General features: G+C 47.7%; 1 protein-coding gene across 1 annotated transcript; it reads right to left on the bottom strand.

The window, feature by feature from the left end:
• Window positions 1-139: 139 nt before the first annotated feature.
• On the bottom strand, window positions 140-25,721 carry LOC306774243 (uncharacterized protein). Its single transcript, XM_079264244.1, has 9 exons — window positions 25,271-25,721; window positions 22,525-22,622; window positions 20,981-21,083; window positions 17,632-18,295; window positions 15,507-15,561; window positions 8,008-8,101; window positions 7,763-7,878; window positions 3,521-3,863; window positions 140-1,913 (listed from the first exon to the last, which is right to left on the bottom strand). The coding sequence occupies exons 1-9, from the start codon at window positions 25,572-25,574 to the stop codon at window positions 1,267-1,269; spliced, it is 2,424 nt and encodes an 807-aa protein (XP_079120370.1). The 5' UTR covers window positions 25,575-25,721; the 3' UTR covers window positions 140-1,266.
• Window positions 25,722-26,934: the final 1,213 nt, after the last annotated feature.

The raw sequence follows: 26,934 nt of genomic DNA, 5'->3' as shown, positions 1-26,934 counted from the left end.
ATGTAGAATGTCAGGCGGAACCACCAGACCACCTCCCTTCATCCAGCCTCCTGGTTCCACCTGTTCTCCATACTGGATCAGAACCAGCAGCAGGAACGTCTCTGGCTGCTGGACGCCGGGATGGAGATGACTTTCCTCCCAGTAAATCCTCCTGCAGGATGAAGATCCTGACCAGTAAGGATGCATTCACATCAGGACAGTCCGCTAGACTCGGTCCGGTTAGGGACTGGGTCCAGGTGGGGACTCGGTCCGATCGGGGACTCGGTCCAGCTGTAGGGGGGTGTATCCATGCAGACTGGGTTCACGCTGCACTTTGGTGAAACCAGCCAAACCATTAGAATAATATCTCCCCATTCCCACCAGAGGTGGCGCTGCACTAGTATTTAGCAGAAGAGAGGACCAGACCGGCGTGAAGAAGAAAACTCTGTTTCCTCCACCTGCCAGTTAAACATGGAGACCAAACTATGGCTGTTTTGGGTTTTTATTGTGTCTTATGCAAGTATACTGCAGAAATCCACTGCAACAATGGACGCAGTATGAACACCAGACGAGGCAGAGGACCCTTAACGCCATCGCTATGTATTTACCCACAATGCAACGCTACGCCTCATGCAGGAAGGGACTTGGTTTGTAGTCCGCTTCCTGGATTTGGTCCGCTTGGAATGGACCGAGACCTGCGTTTGTAGACGGACCGAGTCGCTTCTTTGGTCCGAATCAGGATTAGTTTGGAGCGTTCACATTTCCCCAAATGAAGCGACTTTCCGACCAACGGACTCGGATTCGGATCAGAACGGCTGATGTGAACGTGTCCTAAAATACTCATCATGTCAACAGAAAGATAAATGGCATCCACCTGCATGATGTTTAATCTGTCATTGTTACCTGATAAACTGTTTCTGAGAGTTTCACCGCGTCGAGATCAGCTGTTTGAGTCCATCAGTCTGAAACCCGCCCAGTTGGGCCGACTGTCCTGCTCTGAACACGGTCAGACCGATACGTTCACGGTCTCGTCATTTCCTGTGACCTGGTTTATGTTCTGCGTGTTCTGATGCTAACGTTTACAGAAACGTCAGAGTGGACAGACTCCCGTCCAGCTGTGTTGGTTTAATGGAACCAAGTCAAATAAAAAACACCACATGAAAATACGACGGTTAGTTTCTCCAGAAGAAGCCTCAACATGGAGGAACTGATCACAGTGTTTGACCAGACAAACTATAAAACTACAACATTTGAGTCGTTCCAGACTTTCAGATGCAGCAGCCGTCCTCAGGTGGGCGTGTGCGTCATCACCACGTCCCCCAACGCCCCTCTGGACCTGAGTAAGCAGCCTGTGGCTGACTGCTGGTGTGTCCTGAGGTTGCAGATCCAGGCGAACTTCATCCCACACTGGTCACAGCTGAAGGGTTTCTCCCCGGTGTGAACCCTCTGGTGTTTCTTCAGGTTCCCGGCCTCTGAGAAGCGTTTTCCGCAGGTGCTGCAGTGGAACGGTTTCTCCCCGGTGTGAACTCTCTCGTGAGACCTCAGGTTGGACAGGCCGGAGAAGGCCTTCCCGCAGGCTTGGCAGACGTAGCTCTTCTTACGGCGCTCGCCGAGCAGAGTGCCGGAAGCCACGCCGTCGGGACAAACGAGTGCGTTGGTGTGAAGCTGAACGGCGTCGGCCAGCGTGGAGGTGGGTCCACCGACTGTTAAAGACACCCGTGGAGCCGCCGTGCAGCTCGCAGTCCGGCTGGTCGAGCTGATTCCAGGCACGCTTATGTTCTCAGCTGCTCCCATGTTACCAACGGCAACCAAGCTGGAGGACAGAGGGGGGGCGACGCTGCCACGGCAACGTCGCTGCAGCAGCTGGGCGCTGGTCTTGGCTGCAGGTCTTCTCAACAAAGGCTGGGACGACAGAACCGGCGTCCTCAGCGTCCCTGCAGAGAGACCGGAGCAGAAAATCACCAGAGGATGACGGGTCAGGGTCTGGGTCTGGTAAAACCTGGTCTCCTCTGGACCAGTTCTGTTTCCAGACCACGAATCTAAACTGATCCTGATAAAACGTCCTGATGGATTATTATCAGCACAGGAAAACAGTCTGAGCTGGTTTTTCTCTCAGGATGCTGAAAGTCCTTCAGACAGAAGAGGAAGTCAGCATGTGGGTGGAAACGGACCGGTTTAGGAGACAAACTCTCACACACACACACACACGAGTAACGTCAGCGTATGAACACATGTACAACCACAAAACACACACATATATACACACACTGTGATGGCCACACATGTAGAGGCGGAAACTGCAAGAAGCATCAACACACTTTCAATTCTTTAGTTTCTTTATATTTAAACATAGTTGCTTTAGTTCCTTTCCGTTAGCGTGCACATCAAGGAAACACCTCAACTGTTTAACCGGGTGGTTCTGCTTTTACCGGCACTGACGGGGTTAGCTTGGACACGGGGGGCAGGACTGTGTACAGGAACCCGGCGCCTCGGGGCGTTTTAAAGACCTCGTCTCCACAGGGGGAGATAATGAGTTTAATTTAGTTTCTTTAAATTTTATGTTAATTTTTTCCACTTTTGGGTTTCTTTTGTTGGTAGTTTTGTTCTGAATAATTAAACTGTTAGATTCTGTTTCTTTGTGTAGTTTGTATTATGTTATGTTTAATATGTGTGTTACACCATATGTGTTGGAAACTGGTCTGATCAGCCGGTATTTAAGTTCTCCTTTGTTTACTGTTGGTTAGTTCAGCTGGTTTAGTTGATTCTTTTACCTCATCTGTTAGTTTAGTTATTTTTGGACTTTTAGGTTTTTGCTTACTTGACCGCTTTTAAAGGCCTGATTCTTTTATGTTGTTTAGGAAAATAAAACCCTTTTCTTCTGAAGCCACCTGTGTTCCTCTTCCTTTGCCAGCTTGGTCCCTCACACACACACACACACATACACACACATTTACTAAACACTGATTTGAACCAGCAATAAGCCGTGTGTGTGTGTGTTTATGAGAGATGACACTTTGTCATAGAGGCGGAGCTACAACCCAGATAGCAAACAGGAAACTGTTGCGTGACACAAATACCGTGTGAGCTGAACGTCAGGAGTAATTTCATCTGGATATTCGGCATATTTAGGGGCGTGTCCTTTTGATTGACAGGTCTCTGATATCCTGCTGCACAACCGCAGTTTTTATCCGCTTAATAACGTGACTTAGCTTTAGCCTGTTACCTCCGTTAGTGCCGGGTTAGCTCGGTTAGCTCTTTGCTACAGGCAGATTGCTAGATGTCAATCATCCACCATGACGCTCACAGCCCCCCTCTCAGCTCCGCCTCTTTGCCCATATTTGTATTTTCATGGAGCACGTGTGATGCTGCCAAGATGGCGACGGCAGGAACCGCCCACTAAGCTTCACCTCAGCTCTGCAGGAACCTACAGGTGATGTCACGGAGGCTCCGCCCATCTTTTATACCGTCTATAGGCTAAACACGAGCCTGAACACGAAGCTGGAACATTGGGGGGGGGGGGGGGGGGGGGGGGGTTGTTTACCTCGAGACAGAGACCGACTCGCCATCGCTGCTGAGGAAACTGAAGCATCTGCTGGCTGCTGAGGTTCTGACTCCGTCTCGACAATGATGACTCCATCCTGATCGTGATCAGAGTCATCATTGATCGACAGAGGGGCTCCGGGGTCATTGTCGGGGGCCCAGCGAGTGAAGAAGGTCTCCAGCTCAAACAGAGAGTATTCAGAGTTCACGGTGTGGACATCGTTGCTTCTCTGCTGCTGCACGGTGGGGCTGGCTGCCGTGTTGGTGTCCGGTACCCTCAGCTGGACCGCCGCTGCACCGCTGGACTCTTCTGGTACCACAGGGATCATCTGAGGCACTGCAGACTGAGCAGAACAGAAACTGGGTTCAAGGACTTCAGGCGAACGGGACTGAAAAAATAACAGAGGAATAAACACGAGACAGTGGAAAAGTTTAGTTTGCTTCATGGCCTCGTTTCCATGGTTACAGGGTTTTGGGTGGATAAAAACGGCCTGCAGAGTGAAATTTTCTCATTCCGCAAGGCGAATCCTGTCCGTGTAAAGTGGAACGGAAATCATTGGAGAACGGTGGCGTCTTTTACATCATCTAGCACGTGTGCACTCGGACCCCGTTTAACCCGCAAAAAGCACGACAACACGTTTTACGTGGAAACTACGTCAGACTAGAAACCAAAGGTGCGATACTCTGCATTCACTCATTATCATTACAGGTGAGGCTGGAAATCCTGGAGAAACACTTCTAGTGAGCTCCATTTTAAAAATCAACAACTGAAAAGTCCCTTTTCATACGACCGCCCGAAGCCACGCCTCCAAAGAAACGCGCTTGTTCCGACAATCGTCGCGTTCTGATGTAGCAAACCAACTGATGTCGCTAACCAAGCTTCATCTCTCGCTTCACCATCTTTACAAGCGCTCCAAGTCTCTCAGAGCGCATGCATAAACTGGATGGCAGCAGAGTTTGATTGACACTTCACCATCCAATCACAGCATTTAATTATCTGCATCAGGATGTAAAAAGACTCCTGGAAAACATCTCCTACCCTGCCTGCCTCCTGAACTTTCAGCCCTGATAGACGTTCTTTAAATACAAAGGAATTCGCCGTCTTGTCCCTTTAAACCTAATTTACTCCTGATTTCTTATGAAAACAGTAACGACACATCCACATCAGCCGTTCTGATCCGAGTCCGTTTGCTTGGAAAGTCGCTTCGTTTGGGGAAATGTGAACGCTCCAAACTAATCCTGATTCAGACCAAAGAAGCGACTCGGTCCGTCTACAAACGCAGGTCTCGGTCCGTTTCAAGCGGACCAAATCCAGGAAGCGGACTACAAACCAAGTCCCTGCCTGCATGTGGCGTAGCGTTGCATTGTGGGTAAATACATAGCGATGGCGTTAAGGGTCCTCTGCCTCGTCTGGTGTTCATACTGCGTCCATTGTTGCAGTGGATTTCTGCAGGATACTTGCATAAGACACAATAAAAACCCAAAACAGCCATAGTTTGGTCTCCATGTTTAACTGGCAGGTGGAGGAAACAGTTTTCTTCTTCACGCCGGTCTGGTCCTCTCTTCTGCTAAATACTAGTGCAGCGCCACCTCTGGTGGGAATGGGGAGATATTATTCTAATGGTTTGGCTGGTTTCACCAAAGTGCAGCGTGAACACGGTCCGCATGGATACACCCCCCTACAGCTGGACCATGTCCCCAACCGGACCGACTCTAGCGGACTGTCCTGGTGGGAATGTGTCCTAAATGAGATTTAATTTCTAATATTACAGATGACGTCCAGCATCACTGACCTCAACGTGTCCACGCTGTGCGAGTAATATTGTGTCACATTTTTGTATGATTCAGAATGACAACACAAATTCATCTTTGTCTTTGTAATCTTTTATTGATTTACACTTAAGGACAAGATTTTACAAAACTGTGACACAATAGAAAAAGCTTTGGTTACATTTCTCCTAGAAATATACGAAACGTTCAGACACACAGACCCACTTCCAGAGGTTTTCACCAGATGAGCTGGAATCCACATGGTGGAAGATCGTCGCACCTTTTCTCCCCTTAATGCTCCACAAACACCATCCGTCCAGCTTTTTCTGGACTGTTGCTATGACTACGCTCATGCTGCAGGCCATAATGCTGAACTGATCGTTTTCCAGGTGTTTTTGGACATTATTTCCATCACACAGTGTTTACAGAGGTAAAGATGGATCCTACACATCAGCAAGTCTTCGGTTTTAAAGTGTTTGTGCAGCTGTTGTTGACCAAATGATGCAACCGTCTTCCGATGCGGAATTGCAACGTTTGTCTCAGATTAAACATGACCTTTCCACCTGATTTCTTCAGATGGTCATAAAAAAAAAAGCCTTTGAATGAGTCTGTGTGTCTAAATCTCTGAAATTCATCCCAAAATGTTTGCTTTTCTGCACGAGTACAAGAATAATTTCCAAGCCAAGCATAAATACATATTCATGAGCAAACCGAGAACACTCAGTGGAAGAACAGGATCAACGCGGTGGTAGCAGATGTTAACACACCACTAGAGAGCTACGATTCTGGAGATGTGAACGAGGCAGACCATTCCAGACTAGTGTCACCACTGTAGAGTCAGGAAACGTGGTGGTACTGGACTCCCGTAGCGGCTGATGAAGCAACCAAAATGTTTTTGTCACATCAGCAAGGAGGCCAGCAGCTGATCTACAACAACTCTTACCCATAAAAAGCTACTTTAGGATACAAATTTTAAAGGGTTAAAATGTTTTGAGTGTTCCTCTCTGACATTTCTAATGCCAGTGTGTTGAGTACGTAAAATATCTGCAGGTACAAACAACCAAACCTGAGACCAAACCGAAAACTATCTCAGACGTTTTTCTGCAGAAGTTCCGGCGTTTTATCGCAAGCTGTTGTTTGTAAAGAGTGTTTAACACTATCTGTATGTACAACATTTACAGCTGTTTTAGTTTTCTGTTTTCAGCACCAAAGACCCCCTCATGCAGCCTGGCCGGGTCCAGGTCCAGGTCCTCACTGATCCAGTCCACTTTTCGGCAAGTTGTAGGTGCTCCTCGAGGGGCCGCGGTCCTGCTAATTTTACATGTTTCTCGACACCTGAGGTCATTTAAATTGATTGCACAGCCCACTCTGTGGGCGGTTCCCACCGTCGCCATCTCAGCAGCGTCACACATGTTGTCACTCTGAGAAAATACCAACATCCTGAGCTGAGAGGGGAGCTGCGAGCGCGGGGAGGGATAAGTGACACACATCAAGCTCCTAGCTGCTTGTAGCTAAGAGCTAATCGGGAGCTAACCAGCTAACAGACAGGCTAAAGCTGAGGTGCAACATGGGAGTCTATGGGGATTGACTCCCTTCTGGATGAGGGAGAACTGCAGCTTTTAGCTTCATTTTTAACAGCGGGAGGTTTCTGCTTGACAGCAACTCATTTAACTTGGATCAGGTGTGTTGGAACAGAGAAACATGTAAAGCCTGCCACCGTTTTAGCAATACATGCAAGAAAGTGGCTCCTTGGGTCTGCGAACTTTAGGTTAGGTACACACCATGCAGTGTTCCTCAGACGTGCACTGAGCAGCTCACATGAATGCAGGTACAGTGACACTGTCCCGGACCACAAAGTGGATGTCGGTCAGAACGGGGATGGAAGCTTCTCCAGCTAAGACGTTCCTGCCTGCATGCCCACTCCATGTGGGTGGTGTCTCTTCTGGTGTTTCTTCAGGTTGCTGGGGTCAGAGAACCTCTCGGGGCAGAGTGGACACTGGTAGGGTCTCTCCCCGGTGTGGATGTTCCTGTGGATCTTCAGGTTCCAGAACTGGGAGAACCGCTTTCCACAGATGACGCAGCCGTACGGTCTCTCCCCGGTGTGCGTCCTCAGGTGGGACTCTAAATTCGCTGGAGCAGGAAACCGTTTTCCACAGAAACTACAAACGTAAACCCTCTTCATGGAGCTTTTCTGGCTGGCTTGTGGACCTTGGTCGACGGTCGGCATGGACCCCTGAGCCGGCAGCTGAGGCCTGGACAGCTCCGAAACGTCAGTCAGAGGGAGCTCAAAGGAAAAGCTGCGGAAGTTTCTGGAGTTTTCAGCAGCTGGTCCCCTCCCACAGCTGCCAGGATCTGCTCCAATCAGTGAGCCGGGCAGGTGTGAGAGGGGAGCGTGGACTGAGGACTGCCCACGGCCGCAGTCGCCATTCCTAACCCCCCCGTTCATCCACAGAGACGAATGGCCATAGCTGACCTCTGAGAAGCCCCGCCCAGAGTCCTGCAGGTCAGCCAGCTGATTTTTGGATGTTTGCATAGTTTCCTCAGGTGGAAGAGTTCCTCTGAAGTCATCTGTGCTGGACTCCACCAACCCTGGACACAAAGAGACAGATGCTGACCTTCGTCTGAACGTGAGGACAAAAAGCAATGTGCGGTGGACGGACAGTAAGCCATCTTAGTCTGGGTTCTGGTGTCATAGGAAGTAAACATACTGACTCTCACCCTCCTGTATGCTGAGGCCCGTCTGGTTCAGGGTTCCTGTCCCCGGATCCACCTCCTCCACCTTCACCAGCACCACATCTGCATCCTCATCCGCCTGCACACAAAGCAAAGACAAGAAACATGGTTTTACATCAGGAAGCTGACTTTACATGCACACATTCAGACTGAAACCAAACAAAGTACCGTAAACACAGTTGGAATCCACAACCACAACACAGTCCTGGAAGTTTTACACGTTTTCTTGTGTCAATACAACCGATTGGAACGAGTCGATCAGGTGTGTTGAAGCAAAAAGCATCTAAAACCTGCAGCTCTCTCTGCCTGAACTGGACCCCCCTGTGCTAAACACAAGTCAAGTGAGCTGCTGTTCACGGCTGAAATTAAGCTGCACGTTGATGGCAGGTAGAAACGCTTCGCTATGCGAGATGAACAAGGCAGTGCCAGCACACAAACTACAGCTAACGGACAACAAACGCCACAGTTCCTTCAGTAAGCTAATATTTACAGAGCACCTTCCAAGAGAAAATAAAAAATCAAGTTAAAAGGTTTAAATTCTGCTTTTTTTTTTAGCTGCTTTTTAAAAGAGTCTGCAAATCTCAGGATGAGAGGAAGTCCAAGAGGGAGGAAACCCCTTCTGCAACCTGCAGATGTCATAAAACTAACAGATCCAGTACAACTAGATCAGGATCAGATAAGAATACTTGGAGGATTTACAGATGGGATGTGTGCATACACAAGTACACACAAACACACTGATGTAGTTGTTTATACTTGATGCAATCAAGCATGCTGCGGCCAAAACTATAAATACCGGAGGTCACCAGTAGGGGGCAGGATGCAGCACCAGGACTCTGAGCAAATGAAAAGGTCAATCCAACATATTTCCACGGCATTTCGGGAAACAACAGTTTACCAATCTGCTGCTAAATATCAGGAACGTGTCACTGTGCAACCAGGAGGAGCAATTATTAAAATGCTGTTAGTTGCAAACAAAGTCCAGGAGGCGCTCGCCAAAACTGTCTGCCATCTTGTTTACCAACGATCTCATGTTCATGATCTTGTTTGAATAAGCACCTCTAGCGTTTAAGTCAACATTGCACTTCATACCCACAACACGTTACCTCGCGTCAACACGGGGAACACGCAGGTGTCATGTTGCCAGCAGGAAGTACACGGCAAAAAAAAAACTAAAGAGAACAGTAAAGTAACACGTTGTAGATCTGAATGAATGAAATATTCTTATTAAATACTTTGTTCTTTCCATAGTTGAATGTGCTGACAACAAAATCACACAAAAATTATCAATGAAAATCAAACGTATCAACCATGGAGGTCTGGATTTGGAGTTCTACTCCAAATGAAAGTGGAAAAACACACTACAGGCTGATCCAACTTTGATGTAATGTCCTTTAAACAAGTCAACATGAGGCTCAGTAGTGTGTGTGGCCTCCGCGTGCCTGTATGACCTCCCTACAACACCTGGGCATGCTCCTGATGAGGCGGTGGATGTTCTCCTGAGGGATCTCCTCCCAGACCTGGACTAAAGCATCCGCCAACTCCTGGACAGTCTGTGGTGCAACTTGGCGTTGGTGGATGGAGCGAGACATGATGTCCCAGATGTTCTCAGCTGGATCCAGGTCTGGGGAACGGGCGGGCCGGTCCATAACATCAATGCCTTCGTGTTGCAGGAACTGCTGACACACTCCAGCCACATGAGGTCTAGCATTGTCTTGCATTAGGAGGAACCCAGGGCCAACCGCACCAGCATATGGTCCCACAAGGGGTCTGAGGATCTCATCTCGGTACCTAATGGCAGTCAGGCTACCTCTGGCGAGCACATGGAGGGCTGTGCGGCCCTCCAAAGAAATGCCCCCCCACACCATTACTGACCCACTGCCAAACCGGTCCTGCTGGAGGATGTTGCAGGCAGCAGAACGTTCTCCACGGCGTCTCCAGACTCCGTCACGTCTGTCACATGTGCTCAGTGTGAACCTGCTTCCATCTGTGAAGAGCTCAGGGCGCCAGTGGAGAATTTACCAATCTTGGTGTTCTCTGGCAAACGCCAAACGTCCTGCACGGTGTTGGGCTGTAAACACAACCCCCACCTGTGGACGTCGGGCCCTCATACCTCCCTCATGGAGTCTGTTTCTGACTGTTGGAGCAGACACATGCACATCTGTGTCCTGCTGGAGCTCATTCTGCAGGGCTCTGGCAGTTCCTCCTCCTGTTCCTCCTTGCACAAAGAAGGAGGTAGCGGTCCTGCTGCTGGGTTGTTGTCCTCCCAAGGCCTCCTCCATGTCTCCTGACGTACTGGCCTCCTGGTAGCGCCTCCATGCTCTGGACACCACGCTGACAGACACAGCAAACCTTCTTGCCACAGCTGGCATTGATGTGCCATCCTGGATGAGCTGCACTACCTGAGCCACTTGTGTGGGTTGTAGACTCCGTCTCATGCTACCACCAGAGTGAAAGCACCGCCAGCATTCAGACCAAAACATCAGCCAGAAAGCATCGGAACTGAGAAGTGGTCTGTGGTCTCCACCTGCAGAACCACTCCTTTATTGGGTGTGTCTTGCCAGTTGCCTATAATTTCCACCTGTTGTCTGTTCCATTTGCACAACAGCATGTGGAACTGATTGTCAGTCAGTGTTGCTTCCTAAGTGGACAGTTCCATTTCCCAGAAGTGGGGTTGACTTGGAGTTACAGAGTGTTGTGTAGGTGTTCCCTTTAGTTTTTTGAGCAGTGTGTATTGTTGCGTTCGATCTGCCTTGGAGTTTGGAAGTCGATACTGGAAATTACATCACAACAGAGATGAGTGCGTTCACATTGAGAAAGATGGAAAACAGGCATGGACACTGCCAGGATCCCGTTTGTTATGCTTGAGACTTCAGATGCTAACATGTTAGCATTAAAGCTGCAACTAAAGACTATTTTCAGTCGATGAGTCACAGACTATTGAAACGATTAGTTGATCTTTTTTTTTTTTTTTTAATTTAGCATGAGGTTGCTTTATGTGGTAAATGATAAACACAGGAAATATGGTACTTCAATATAAAATGTCTCTTTTAATCAACTTTGCTGCTGAAAGGCGGGTTTACAAAAAGTAAACAAAAATGTCCCAAATTATAAAACCATCTGACAGGAACAGTGCTGTCAGTATAGACATAAATCCATAAATAAATAAATCTATGTCCATTTTCTAAGGACAGGAAAATGTGTAGGTTTTGTTTTTTGTTTTTTTTTTTTTTACTCTAAACCAAGGACAGGCCTGTTAGTAGTAAAAAAGTAAGTTAAAGGGTTCCTATGATGGTATCTGGAGTTTTCTGAGCTTTTTACAGTGTTACAGTGTTGAATCCTCATCAGACACGTGAACGACACTGTTTATTATCACCTAAACGCATGTTTGAGTTTGAGTTTGAGTTCCAGCACTCTCTCCGTTCGGTTTCCAAGGCGATGAAAAACGCGTCGTTTTAGAGAGTTTTTTCTACGTGGAAATCCTTGTGACGTCCCGGGGGATAAGGTTGGGTGATTGGTTACCTTCTACTGGTTAACAAGGGCATGTACAAATACATCAGGCGGGTGGAAAACGTGGGATAAAGTTATTTCCAACGATGGCTGGTGAGTTTACCAAAGAGAGACATCCTGCTGCATTCGTTGCTGTGGGTTGCTGTTTTCCACTTCGTTTTCAGGCTCTGATTCAGGTTCCAACATGCAGGGCTGGATGCTATGTGTTGACATTGTATTTTGTTTTTTTATTGAGTTCATATGAGCCTAATCCTTCTGTTTATGAGATGTTACAATGACGGTGAAAGCAGGTGCGGTGCGCGCTCCCGATGTAGTGCAGTGGCGGGAGGCGGGGCTTAATGCGGAAGAGTCTCAATCCACTCGTTTTGCCCGCAGGCTGATCTGACAGCCTACGGAGAGGGTCGGTCTGAAGTAAATAAAGCCATTTGTGACAATAACTCCATCAATCCCAGCCCTTCTGGTCTCAGAAATAAAAATAAATTAGCCTGAAATGCTCATAATAGTTCCACTTTAAACAGAACATTATAGTGAAGTACATTCAGTGGTTAACTGCACAGTTTTGCAAGAGAACTTTACATTTTCAACAGTCTGAAATCTGACGGTTTTAATGACATTTATAGCTAAAAAATTCAGAGTTGTCCAAACAAACTGAATGAAACGAGCGGCTTCATATCGCAAATCAGCATCTCCAGACTGACTGTGAGGGCGGTCGCCTTGTTGCAGGGTCTGCTTCCTCAGAAAGGGCTCCATGGTGGCTCTCTTCTTCGGACTGCATGCATTGAATTTAATATACGTCTGTCAGACAATATGTTTTAGTTTTGATGCCTCAGTCTGCTGGTTCGCGTTGAAGGTACTGAGGCGAATCAGACTCCGTATCATTTAAATGCCCGACGTGCTTCCTCTTTAAATGCTCGTGAATCACCGACATGCTGCCATTCTGTATACGTGACCGACCAACAGAGACTCTACTGCACATGCATGTGACTCGGTGGAGATTGTGCCAAAGTGAGATGCCTCACTCAGTTGGAAAAATGCGTCTGGCGACAACAGAATTTATTGTCGACGATTTTCATTGTCGATTTTTGTCGACAACGTGGATGAGTCGTTTCAGCCCTAGCTTGCATCAGTTCCTGAAGCGAGCAGAGAGACTACGTTCAACACTTTGGACATGAACGCATTTTGTAAACTTGTTCTCTGTGTAGAAGTTACAAAACATTACCTTGAACTCTAACTTATGTACAACAAAAGCATTTAGACATAAATGCATGTTTATTATTGATTTAATTCGACCTTGTTTTACGAAGCAGCCATCTTTACTGGTAAACTCGGGGTAGGTGGGTCTACGGCTTGTTTAGAAGGTTTTCACTTTGCATTTCCGACTGAGAACTTGGAAAATCTGACTTCAGAGTACAAATGGAACACAGCATATCACAGGCCTCAGTCGTCAGCCTTGGAGCAATGTTCTGGACAACCTGAAGACCTTCCAGATTTTTTATTTAAAACATGAAGACAGAATTACAGTAGCACGTCATGATGAGATGAAGGTGTCAATGATCCTGTCTCAGATCGGGACACAAGTGGACTCAGCTAGGCCATCGATCGAACCAGAGATTTAATCCCAGCATCGTGATACAGCACTGGGTCACCAGTTACCCCACAAGTCACTAAATCTGTACATATACACACATACAACACCATTATATAGCTCATTTCCCTTCATGCTTCATTTTCTTGTCATGTCTGAAAAGGTCTTGGTACCAACAGGTTCTGGAACTACCCATCGCAAAATCGGTAATGCTCACATGCAAACTGGACCAATAAGAGATTAGACTCGAGATGGATAATCAGAACCTTGATCAATGAACAAATTTGCCACATTGCTGAGAAACTAATCATAAATCAGCTGATAAACGGGAGGTGTAATTCGCAGATCAGATTGACGTAAATACATCGTATCCCCTCAAATCGCAGATCATGCCGCCGCAAATCGCAGATCATGCCGCCGCAAATCGCAGATCATGCCGCCGCAAATCGCAGATCATGCCGCCGCAAATCGCAGATCATGCCGCCGCAAATCGCAGATCATGCCGCCGCAAATCGCAGCTCATGCCGCCGCAAATCGCAGATCATGCCGCCGCAAATCGCAGATCATACCGCCGCAAATCGCAGATCATGCTGCCGCAAATCGCAGATCGTGTTTCTTACCTGGAACCACATTTAGCTGCGAACCTTTATTTGTCCTCAGTTACTGACAGGAACCTTTTGGTGCCGATTAAGGCTAATTTCCACCAATGGATCGTGTTTCCACGTGCAAAAAACTGTGAAAGGGAACCTAATATCCAACCCGACCCACTTTTTGGGATTTTTCAGTCAGGGTACCAATCCAACGTATCCAATCCTGCAATCCTTTATTAGGTAAAAGAAAAAAAGTCACTTTGTAACGTGGCATAAAAATCAAGCAGGAACGACTCCTTGTTTAGAGCAACAGATTTTCTTTAATAACTCAGTTTAAAACGGCATTAGAAACGCTGTTTCGACGTTGCAGAATGTCCTGTTGGACGTCCATTCTCCTCCTTTGTTTCTAAGTCATGTTTTGGTTCTACTTTGAGGTATTGCACTGAAAAGGCATCCTAAGACATCCATCACGATCTGACTGATACCCCGTCTCTCAGATCAGGTCACGGTTAGCTGCAGGAACGTTACAGTTAATCGATCAAGCTGGTTTCTCAAAACAGATATTTAGCGCTCCAAATCGATGTAAAACTAGCTGCGTTTCCATTAAACCCAGAATTACACAAAAATATCGCAATAAAAAGCTGCTAATGGTAACGCCTACATTCCGAAAGTCGCTAAATAAATATCGCTAAAAGGTTTCCACGTTCTCATGAGGTGGTTTTTCAGACGTTTTGATAAAGAAACATTTCGCTAAAGTGTAACAGAAAGACTTTCCGCATATCCGTGTCCCCGGATGTGACGTGAGAGGTCATGTGACCCATCTTCTGGTAAAGATGGGTCCACAGTTCTTACTGTGAGTTTCAACCTCCGTTCAGGATTACCAGTACCGTATTTTCACAACCATAAGGCGCACCGTGTTAAAAGGTGCAGTCTCAGTTGCGGTGCTATTTCTGTATTTAAAACACCAAGGCGCACCGGATTTTAGGGCGCGGTCATGGTAAAACATACCGGTACGCTACCATAAAACATGCTTACTTGTGTTTTAAAGCAGCAAATTTCAGTTTTTGAGAAAAAAAAAAAGATAAGAGAAAAACTTTGAATAGTTGAAGCAAATTGCCCACAAGTAGGAAACCCCAAAATAACGCTACATGACAACCTTGCATCAGCCACAATTCGCAATTGTTGTTTGTCAAAACTTAAATATCACTTTTACTTTGAAAAAAAGTCAAAGGCAGCTAATGGCCTGTTCAGTTTTTACCCTTTTAACTCTCTCTGTACTTCTGCACCGTCCCCTTTAAATACACTTAACAGGCAGCGTCGACGTCTGCCTACGTAGCATTACAGGACGAATGGAAGCTGCGCAACAGGTGCCTTGAGACGGCGTACTTCCCAGCCAATCACACGTCAGAAATGCTCGCACATGGTCAGAGAAATACGCCTCAATACCGCCTGAAACTTTGCAGAATGAGGTGCACGGCTAAATGGATGGACACGGGAACAATATTTTGCACAGAGACTGGAAACCAGTGAGTCCACAATGACCCAACAGTATCAGTGGTGGTCCTCTTCAGCTGCTTACACCTTCACGCCTTCCTAAACACAGCAGGTGAAGGTCCGATTCCCATCCTGCCACCTGACATGAATAAACCTCCAACCGCTTGTGAGCTTCCAGTTCTGCTGCTGGGAAGCTAAACCTGCTAGCTAACGTAACTACCTCTAACATGAAACGTCTGTAGCCGACACGCAACCAGTAAGGGAACAAACCAGAAAGACGACGGAAACCGGCGAATAAAAAGCACCTGAGGAGGTGCACAGAGCCTGGAGCGCGACACAGCTAGGTCGTCATTCAGACGTCTGGTGACGACACATTCACCTGATTCAGGCGAGCTGGAGAAGAGATGCTAGTAAACTAGAGATGGGACGTTTGAAACGGAAGCACCGAAGCTTTTTTTTGTTAAAGTTCTGCCGTCACATGACCAATGACGTGTGACTCTTCGTACGCTCCAACAAAACGCCGGAAATGACGTAACTGGTTCAAAGCATTGGCGGTACTGGTGCCGCATCATCTATCGGGATGAGAAACGCCCGGCATTCCCTCCCGCTCGCCGCTTTACAGGCTGAGAGAGCGTTAAGAGGAGGAGAGAAAGCTTTAAGTATGGAGACTTCTAGTGGAAGAAAACAATCAGGTGTCTAGGAAAACTTCCACCTTGTGCCACCCACAAAGGAAGGAGGAAAATAACATGGCAAAAGATGAAATAGCATTAGATTACACGGTACGTAGAATAGTTAATGTAGTATTGTATTCAGTATTATATGGTATTGCTAAATATCTCTCTCCGACATCGACTAGGATAACAGACAGCAGAGGATTAGTTATTAAAATATAAAATTTCATGATGTTCATGAGGAAGTGTAATTTATCATTCAGAAATTAGGAAAAAGCATATGAACAAAATTTAAGACTGTTGTAAGAAATCCCTATAATTCCCTCTGAAAGCACTTTTCCCAAACCATCATATCGCCCAACAAGCTCATTTTGACAAACCTGTCTATCGTCTTATTTCACAGCACACACACCTCTAAATCATGTTATAAAATCTAATGACTAACATGCTGAGCCATAACACACACACACACTGGGTATGTTACAACACTTAGAGATGACGACCCTCAGGATGAAGACAGCTGCAAGACTGAACCGTTTGTGTTGGAAGTTAAATCAAGCTGGAGTAATTATTATTAGATATGTGCCTGTAATACCCACAGCTGACCACCAGATGTCGCCGCTATGGTCTGTTTTATAAAGCTTTGACTCTTTTCAGTGCGAATAAAAGCCTGAAAAGCTTCACAAGGCTTCATCTACCGTAAACCCTGCAGGATGGAAGAGCTCCAGGACTGGACATCCAGACTAAACGCGTCTCGTTACCGTCAGACTGACCAGCTGACAGGGTTCGCTTCATTTGCACATCTATGCAGTTTATTCTGCGTACTTTGTTTCTTTCACATCTTCTCACCTGCTGCCATTTGCTTTTATATTAAACATTTTTATTTTCGTCGTGACCGAAAGAAGGAGATCTCGTATACAGGCGGCTGAAATGAGTTTCCTCTGCAGGGTGGCCGGGCTCTCCCTTAGAGATAGGGTGAGGAGCTCGGTCATCCAGGAGGAGATCAGAGTAGAGCCGCTGCTCCTCCGCATCGAGAGGAACCAGTTGAGGTGGCTCGGGCATCTGGTCAGGATGCCTCCTGGACCTCCCTGGTGAGGTGTTCCAGGCACGTCCCTCTGGGAGGAGACCCCGGGGAAGACCCAGGACACGCTGGAGGGATTATATCTCTCGGCTGGCCTGGGAACGCCTCGGGATCCCCCCCGCAGAGTTGGTAAATGTGGCTGGGGAGAGGGAAGTCTGGGCTTCCCTGCTTAGGCTGCTGCCCCCGCAACCCGACCCCGGATAAGCGGCATGAAGACGAGACGAGACGATTTTTATTTTCACACAGAGGATCACTGCCTGAACAAATAAATTCATGTTCCACGCATGTTTCTTTACCGAGCATCAGACAAACTGAACATGAAGGACATTTATTATTTATCCTCTGATAAATCACTAAAAGCCCGATCAGTCTTTATTTTAGTTATTTTATTAGGACTGTGCTTGTAAACATACAAACTATTAAACATGTCTCTGCAGCTGCATGAATCAGGCTTTCCAACATGCAACCCCAACAAACAGCTTTTCACCTGAATCTTTGACTGGATTTAATATTTATTTCATGTTTACAGTCTCAGAGTTTCCTTTCACGCCTCATTCAGCAGATTTCCTGAAGCAGAACCCGTTTCTGAGGTCCAGTTCCTGCTTTGTGGAGGAATAGTTTGAGAGTTGCTGAGGACGAAGCGGCGAGGAAACGGCTCATTTCTCTCCAGGATAACACCCCGGATGGCTCTTCTGCTGGTGCGTTTTCAGGTTTCGCATCCAGGCAAATCCTTTCCCGCACGTCCGGCAGCTGTACGGCTTCTCCCCAGTATGGACCCTCAGGTGTTTCCTCAGGTTCCCCGCCTCGGAGAACATCTTCCCGCAGGTGGAGCAGCGGAACGGCTTCTCGCCTGTATGGGTGCGCTGGTGGATCTCCACCTTCTTGGGTCGGTTAAAAGCTTTCCCGCAGTAGCTGCAGACAAACAGCTTCTCCTTGCTGGTGGGAGGAACGGGCTGAGGACGAGCGGCGCTGCAACCGGTCCAGCCGTTAACGGAGGAGGTGGATGGGAGGTCCGGTCCAGGTGGGGAGTAAGAGCAGGACAAAATCATCCTCTTCATTTTAACACCGGAGCGTTCGTCAAACGACTCCTCATGGGGAGCATCGTCATAAACCTTTAACTGATAGTCACGGCTGCCGTCACAGATAAAACCCAGAGAGTTCAGCACCACCGGGTCTCTGCCGGCACATGTAAGGAGAGGAGGGGAGCCACTGACCTCCGCTCCTCTGCTGGGCTTCGTCTTTCCTGGCCGGCTCTGGGTCTGAGACTGGCCAGAAGCAAAGGGGACGTCCTGCTCCTCCAGGCTCTGCCTCGGTCCTGCAGATCCACGACGGCCCATCGTTCCTACGGAGATACGAGACAAAACGTTAGAGATGCACTTTTCCACACGCTGACATGCTGCAAGCTGAACCACCAGACCCCAGATCTCTGCCGTTAATCTGGAGCGTTCACCGGAACCGGACGGAGACTTTGTCTGAGCAGGTCTGGAAACTTTCAGTCCAACCTGAAGATGTTCAACTAAAGCAGAAGACGAACAGGTTCACCTGGACGCCAGACGTGCACACGCCTCAGGAAAACGTGTTGTCAGGACGAGTGGACACCTTCATGTGCGAGGACGTCGTCAGATCCCAGATTTTCCAGAAGTCCTGGTCCAACGGGACAAAGCGATGCGGAGAAGTCCGACGGCAGTCCAGCCAACAAGCGCAGGCGGGAGGAAAGCAGCGCCTGACGCAGCGGGATGGGGTCGTATCGGGGAGGAGCTGAACCGGACAGGTTCGGCCAGGATCCGGCCCTGCAGATCTACAGCCCCGCAGATCTACGGCCCTTCTCCATCCAGCTCTGCAGATGCCTGGTGGCCAGACCTCTGACCAAAATCCTGCCGGGTCCGGTTCTACCCAGCAGAACCCGGTGGTTTCTGCAGAACCAGGACCTGCGTGTCAACATGGTGGATCTTCTGTTTCACACGATTCATGATGTTTTCTTTTCATTTCCAGTAAAAAGGAAACTGGAAATATTTCTGAAGCTGTAGAACGTCAGACGGAACCAGCAGACCTCCCTTCATCCAGCTGTTCTGGATCAGAACCGGCAGCAGGAACGTCTCTGGCTGCTGGGCAGCGGGACGGAGACAACTTTCCTCCCAGTAAATCCTCCTCCAGGATGAAGATCCTGACCAGTAAAACAGCAGGTCTGAAATCCTTCTGAGACCGGTCCAATCGGACCGAGACCCTCCAGACTGTGCTGCTCTGGACGCCCCGTTATTTGACCCGCCGCCTCTGGACTCGACTGATCAGGACCAGATCTGGGCCACGAGGACGGAGCAGTGAGCCTGTGGTTCTGGAGCTCGCTGATGGACAGAGCTCTGATGGTTCTGGTGACGTGCGAGGCCACACGGCGCCGAGGAAACCGCCGAGCTCATCGGCGCCGAGGAGGAAACATTTACGCTCCGTTTGCACCGAATCCAGTTCATCTCCTCCGTTCAGGGAACAAACCAACTCAATCCGAGTCAAACGCAGGTCCAGGTGCTGCTCCGGCACCATCATCATCCTCCTCGGCTTTGAGCAGATTTAACACAAGCCGACGAGCTTCATGCGGCCATCAGGACGACGATGCAGGAGCAGATTTAAACATTTTTTAAATCACATTTTATTTTATTATTCACAACAAACTGCTTTCAGCTCGTTTTAAAACCTCTATTTACATCCCGGCATTGATCAGATCAGGCTGATTTCCTGCAGTACGGACAGATGCGAAGCCAACAGAAGCAGAACTGCAGAGGCGCCGATCAGCTTCTTATCGGATCAGTAAGAAGCTGATCAGACAGTTCTCTGGACCAATCACACGACACCACGAAGTGGATAAACAACATAAATGAAAAAAAGACACTTTCAAGGCTCGAGTGTTTCTGGTTGGTGGATCGGCCGGAACAGCTGGAGAGAATCTGGAGAATGAATCGTGTTTCTGGATCCGGGGGGGCCGGGGCCCCGGGGGGGCCGGGGCGGCCCACAGTCCTCACTGGGAGTTTCAGCCTCCAGTTCAGGACCACCAGCACCGTATGTTCACCACCAGAAGGCGCTCTGATATCTCTGGATCTAAAACACACATCAGGCGCTCTGGATCCGACTTGAACAGCTGGACTGGTTCTCCATCAACACGCCGGCTTCCCGCTCCTCCTCGTCAGTCCGTCTCGTTGCCGTGCGGCTCCTCATAAACGATGCCGGCTGTTCCCAAAGCTCCAACCGACCAGTCCAGTTCGCCACCTGTCATCCGTCGCTCCCACGCCGTCCGTACCGACGTCCAGCGGTTGGAGCTCCGCCGCCGCCAGGCCTGCTGGACTGGGAGCACTTGGTTCTTCACAGCGGCTGATCTTTAAATTCCCTCCCGGCGGCTCGATTCCCATGTTTGTCCACGTAGCGGATAGTTCGCAGTTTGGACAGGGCTTCATAAGGAGGAGCCATTTTAATCCGGGATCAGAGCCACACCGATGTTGTTCTGCACGATGCTGCGCTGCTGAGGACCTTCAGCGTCTTCTTTCACCTCCAACGTTCCCATGCTGCCCGCCGTTACGCCCGCCGTGTATCTACGTAAGCAGCGTGTCGGAAACGCTCGCAGTCCGTCAGGCGCATCAAGTCACGTTATTTACAGCTTTTACACCACGTTGTAAGGCGTCTGTCTGGAGAAAATAAGACTTAAATGTCCCTTATGGTTGCAAAAATACAGCGAGTCCCGTTTCCTACACTTCTTCTGGCTTTCCCAGCGTTCCCAGAACCGCCTGATCAATGAGTCCACCGGATTTATGTTCATTTGCAGTTTTCTGCTCCTGATTACGGTTTTCCTGCAGATTCCAGGTAAAAATTACAAATGTTGGGTTCATGGGTGGTCTGACATCAAGTTGGTTTGGTTACTGGGAAGGCTGGGAAGCAGATGCACTGAAGATTTCTACAGTTTAACACCAGTCTCGTTCCAGCTGTTCCAACATGGCTGCAGGCTGTCAGATGAACACGTGAAACGGCGTTTTTTATCTCTACGTACCGACATCCATCGGGGCTTCTGGTTCTTCGGCTTGCTGGAAGGTTTCCATCTTCTCCTCCTTCACCACCACCTCATCCGTCTCCACCAGCTGCACATCTGGAGACTGAAGAGGAGGGTCGGTCCATCAGTCAGACACAACGCACAAACATGCCGAAGATTTACAAGTTTTTACTCAAAAAGATCAAATGGCCGACGGTGTGTTCAGACCAAACGCTCCCGCCGCTCGTCTGCAGCGAGCGACAAACGCAGCGGAAAAGAGAGGAGGGAGGCGGAGCTTTCCTTCTGGTCAGTCTGAATGATGGCGGATTCAGTAGAGAGAGCGACATGGTTTTATTTAATGAATAAAGAACATCAGCAGAGACATTCGCTGCAGCTGAAATCAGCCAGAACTGGCAACCCTGACAGGGTCAGTTAGGGCCGTTAGGACAGCAGAGTTTCTGCAAGCAGCCTGCAGCTCTTGTTAGTGGAGAGAACTGCAGCGTTGAGGATCATTATGACTTGTTTAGATCGCATTTTCAGAAAGCCAGCGGAGTCAGAGAGCCGCATGAGGAACGCTGTCGTAGGGCGTCTCAGCCCCGGGTCTGGGTTCACCACAGGAATCCTCCAGGAGCTGCCAGCTGATCGCTCGCCGCTCGCCGCCCCCCAGCTGCCAGCTGCCAGAACTTTTACTGTCTGGACCGGGAACCGCCTCCTCTGCTGATTGGTGCTCAGACGAGCCAATCGGGTCCCTTCTAACAGTGTCTATCCTGGAAGGGCGGTCCAGCATCTCGCTGGTGTAACGCTCTGCCAGCGGGCGTCTTGTGTTGACATTTTAGCAGAGTTGAGTTCAGAGTTCACCTTCGTGTTTCGCCAGTCGCCAATTCACCGCCGTGAAGTCATTTACAGCCGTTCTAAAACACCAGAAGAAGAAGTAGAAAAAGTCTTTTCTCTTCAGGCGCTTTCTGCGTCGTCGTCTTCTCTGGTTGTGTGTCAGCTGTACAACTCAACACTGCCCCCCGCTGGTTTCTGGGGGTATCGCTCCGTTAAGTCACCGACGCCGCAGATGGACGGAAACGTCCAACCGTCTCCCGCGTCCGGCAGAAACGGACCCTGATGAAATCTTCGTGACGGAGAATCCGACAGACGGAACGCTGGGCGCCGTTTCCACGTTTACTGGAACCTCTGGGAAGCCGACTGCTCCTCCCACCGTAACGCTGCTGCCACCAGGAATGCACCGACCAGTCAGACAGCTCGCATCCCGACGTCGCACACGGAGCACGCTCGGCTAAACTCAGGACTACCGGCGCCGTTACGATCTCTCCTCCCGATCAGATCGGATCAACGGGAAAACCACCTGGTACGTCGGGACAAACAGGTCGTCCTGCAGAGTGTCCCCGCCTCCCGTGTGACGTCCAGTTAGACGTGGAAACCATCAGCAACCTCCGAGCAGAACACGCCGCTCTTCTTCTGGTGTTTTACCAGTTAGATCCGACTTGGTGGCGTTTTATTGCTCATGTTGGAAACAGTGATTCTGCTTTTACAGATGTCTCAGCGTGTGTCTCTACCTCGGTCTGGATGCTTCCGGGGAGGATGGATGGAGTCGTTGCTTCTCCGACAGCCACTCTGCTGGACCACACAGCTACCTGCCGCTCAAACACGCCACCTGGACCAGAGAACAGAAGCCATGACTTCTCAGCGCCACGCTGAAACCAACAGGTTCCCTCGTCAGCTGATCATGTAAACACAGGACAACCAAAGACGCTGAGGTGCGTTCAAGTGCAGCAGAGAAAAGACAGTTTATTACAGTGTAATATCTGTATAATATCTGTGTACGACGACCACTACACAGATACTACATGTTCTACTGAATGTTATCTGCAGGACACATCAGACAGTTATACTGCGTTGTATTCCAGGTCTGAGGTACCTCAGGATCCTACGATTTGATTGTTAAACGATTATCTGGACTTTTTTGTGTCCATGAAGTGATTTTAATCGCCCCACTGCTCCGTTATACTCCACTCAGTGTCCGAGTAACACATTTATCTCCACCGTCTGTTATTCACGTGGAAGCAGAAATAAATCCAGCATGTTTTCCATGAATCATCAGGAAAAATGTTTCAGCACCAGTCAGGAACCAGTATCTCTAACTGGGCTGAACGGAGCTGTCACATGTTTCTAGTTTTACTACTAGGTTTTATTTTGACGTTAAACAGCTTCAATCTGCAGGAAGTCTCGTCTGTTCTCATGTCCATAAAAACCAGAATGTTTCTAAACGCTGCCTTCAGGGCCGACGGGGAAATCTCACGCTCAGTAGCTGCTGGCTGTTTGCAGGCCGGACACCGTGGAGCAGCGGCGTTAAACTCCGGTCCACAGGGACGCTCCAGGTGTTGCCGCCTGTGTTTAGTTTACCGAGCCGTTCATGTTGACGTTTTACTTCCAGGTTACAGAAACCTGAAAACATCCAGAAACTTCCCAACAAAGATGATTTAACTTGACTGAAGTTAGATGTTTTAGGTCCCCGAGGACCGGCATCCTGCAGGGTTTCCAAGTCTTCCTGCTCCAACACACCTGACTCTGCACATGTCTGATATGAATCAGGTGTGTTGCAGCAGGGACGCCTGCAGGACTCCAGGACCAGGGTCGGGGAACCCGGCTGCAGAGTCGACTGCCGCCAACAGTCATCAGACATGGACTCAACTCTTATCCTGCTGCTCTGTAGAGAAAGTTAAAGGAGGTAACCTCCATCTAGACAATGTTGACTTGACACGCAGACGATGCGTCACGTCTCCCCGCCTGCCGGGACCATCGCATCCTGTGTGTGAAACTGTGGACACGAGTCACTAACAGGACTTCCGGGCGCGACCTTCCGGGACAGACATGGACGGTAAAACATGGGCGATTTCACAGCCTGAAGCCAAACTTTAACAACCCACAGTCAGCCTCTTTCTCGGCCTGCGCTGCATGTTTGTGTCACGGTAAATCCACTATGTGGTGTGAAAGTGACCAAGTTTAGGAATATTGTGACTGTTTGTGGCAGAAAAGCAATAAAACCAGTTTTATCTGTGTGTGAATGAGCACATGTTTCCACTTAAAGATGAATAACTTATCATTGTTGTTATAAATAGCAGTTAAAACAGCCGTTCTCCTGAACCTGAGAGGGTTACGAGGGTCCTGTACTTTCCACCATCACGGAATCGGCCACGTAAAACGAAATATATTTTTAATGTGGAACATCACGGAAGTTTACTTCATTTGACTGCAAACCTGTTATGTGGAGAAGGAACGTTGTCTGGAGAAAACAGCATGTAGGAAAAGAAATGTGGAACAACAAGCCGCTTCCACTGACTGAGCTTCTAATCATATTAACATTCTTATTAATAATAATTAACATCAATAAATAAAACACATTTAGTATTTCATGTGTAAATGAATGTTTTCATCTTTTGTCACAGGAGTTAAAAACCAAAAACTTCTGGTGGATGTCTCCATGGATAGATGTAACAGTTTCTCCAAGCATAAAACTCCATTAGTGCTTGTTTTTCATCCACTTCAATCTGCATAACTAATAATTCAGGAATGTGTAGATTATAGTGATTTAAATAAATAAAAAACTGTTTTTTTTTAAACGTAAAATAGGAGTAAAAAGGGGCAAAAAGGGCGGCAGGGGGGGGGTTTCCCAAAAAATGTAAAGGAAAAAACAGAATTTAGGGGGAAAAAATCAAACAGATTTTATGGAGCCTTAGGTTAAAATCCCTCATTTTAAGCTAATTTTATTTTTCATAATAATAAAGAGAAATGTGTTGATTTTTTTTTACAACCAACCATGTGAAGCTTTAAATTCAGACATAAAGCAGCTTTTTCTTCAGTCTGAACACAGAAAAAGAACTGAAACCACTGACCAGCTGGTTCCTCATTCTTTCAGTTTCTCTTCTTTTACTCCACAAACTGCAAGAAAAGGCTGCAAAAGTGCAGCTTTTTTTACACTGACAGCACATTTTAATGTTCGTTTTACTCCACGTGCTTCAGTGTAAACAGCCAGTAAATCTGCAGTTTTCAGGATCTGAACCAGTTTCTCCCGAAGGTTTCTGACAGAAAAGAAAAACCTGGTTGAGACACAAATAAACTGAATAAAAACCATTTGATGTTCAGATTCATCAGTGATGAGGTTGTTGCTGAAATATGGAGGAAGATGCACGCACGCGCGCGCGCACACACACACACACACACACAGAAACACAAAGCTAACAGTTAGCAGCTGTGCCCGTGCTAACAGTTAGCATGCTCACGTGGCTCTCCAGGTAGACTCACCTGTGTCTAACACACCTGAGCTGGACTCCCGCGCTCTGTCCACGCCGCCGGCCTGCGCGCGCGGTCGGCTGCAGCTCGTGGAGCTCTCGCGCAGCCTCCTCTCGGCGTTGGCTCGCGCCATCTTCAGCTCCAGCAGGTGTAGCTTCCTCTTCAGGGCTTTGTTCTCCCTCTGGCACTGGGACATCTGCAGACTCACCACGGCGTAGTCGTCGTCCACCAGCTTGCAGATCTCCGCCACGGCGGCGTTGGCCAGAACCTCCATGATGGAGGCCAGCTGCGTCTGGAAAGCCAGGCGGGAGGACATGCTGCTGCTCGTGGACTGAAAGTCGTCTGATTCCCCGGAAGGAGGCGGTTAGGGTTAGACCATCACAGCAGGCCGGACAGAAATGCAGTTTAAAGGATAAAAACGGAGCTAAAAGGCGACAAACCCGACGCAGCTTCTGCTTTTTGCGCGTCCTCATGCGTAAGACGTCACTTCCGGCTCATGACGCAGGGCTGGGCGGAGCTGCGTCATGAGCCGGAAGTGACGTCTTACGTATCACCTCCAATAATCACCAGTCCCAGTTCGTTAGTTAGTTAGTGAGTTAGTTAGTTTACATGGTCAAATATTTAGTAAATGTGCACAGTTATCATTACTGCTAATTTACATCGGTTCTAAGTTGCCAGGTCACAGATGATTTCATTTAAATTTTATTTCAACATTTTTTATTCTCTTCTCTTGTCCATAATAAATTGGCAAATCCAAAAACAATAACAGAAAATATACTCCAGAATTACAACAACTACTACACAACCATTGTCGTACATTTCATGTAAAAAAGAAAAGAAAATTGGAGCAGGAAGAAGAATTAATCTTATAAACCCTACTCATACATCCTCATTTCAAAGTGAAAACTAGCTGGATGGCATCATCTACGGCAAACACTAAGAACGAAACACAGGTATGAAATACTCTTTTTTTCTTTCCTTTTTTGATTAGTTTTTTGCATACAGTTTTAGAATGTACTTTTTATATTTCAGTTTAAATTGAGAAGAATTTGAACAACTTGTAAAATCACTTTTAAGTGCGTTCCATTGTTTTACACCAACCACTGAAATACTCATTTGTTTGAGTGTAGTTCTTGCGAAAGGTTGCTTAAAATAAAAATTTTGTCTACTTGTTTCATCATTTAAAATAAAAAGAATAACAATACAGATATAATAATAAGCTGCAGACATTAAAAGTCGATAAACGGTTTATATTAGTATTGTATAAAGTACATGATCTAAAGTTCAAGAGGTAAAGGCGCATTACCTTACATTTTATGTTGTTCATTGCCTTTATGTTTTATCGTTGGTCTGTTATCAATCAATCTTTATTTATAAATGAAAACGTAGTGCAAAGTGATTCTCATTAAAAGTTAAATAAAAAATTTAATAAAATTATGACTTCAAAAAAGATTAATCAAAAGCTTTACTAATAAGTTCAGTTTTAAGCTTCCTCTTAAAGATAAACGCTTCGAGCCGCTCTCAGGTCCTCAGAAGGCGAGGAGCAGAAAAACTAACAGATGCTTCTCCATACGTCCGGGTCCTCGCCTCGGGGATAAACCAGAGACCAGCCCCCAACGACCTGAGAGCCTCTAGGAGGCTCACCAGCTGAAAGCAAGTCTGATAAATACCTCTGA

This window comes from Telmatherina bonti (genome assembly GCF_933228915.1).
Source record: "Telmatherina bonti genome assembly, chromosome: 3".
In the NCBI taxonomy this organism is placed as follows: domain Eukaryota; kingdom Metazoa; phylum Chordata; class Actinopteri; order Atheriniformes; family Telmatherinidae; genus Telmatherina; species Telmatherina bonti.
Note: the sequence above shows the minus strand (reverse complement) of the source record. Positions and strands in the feature narration are given on the sequence as shown.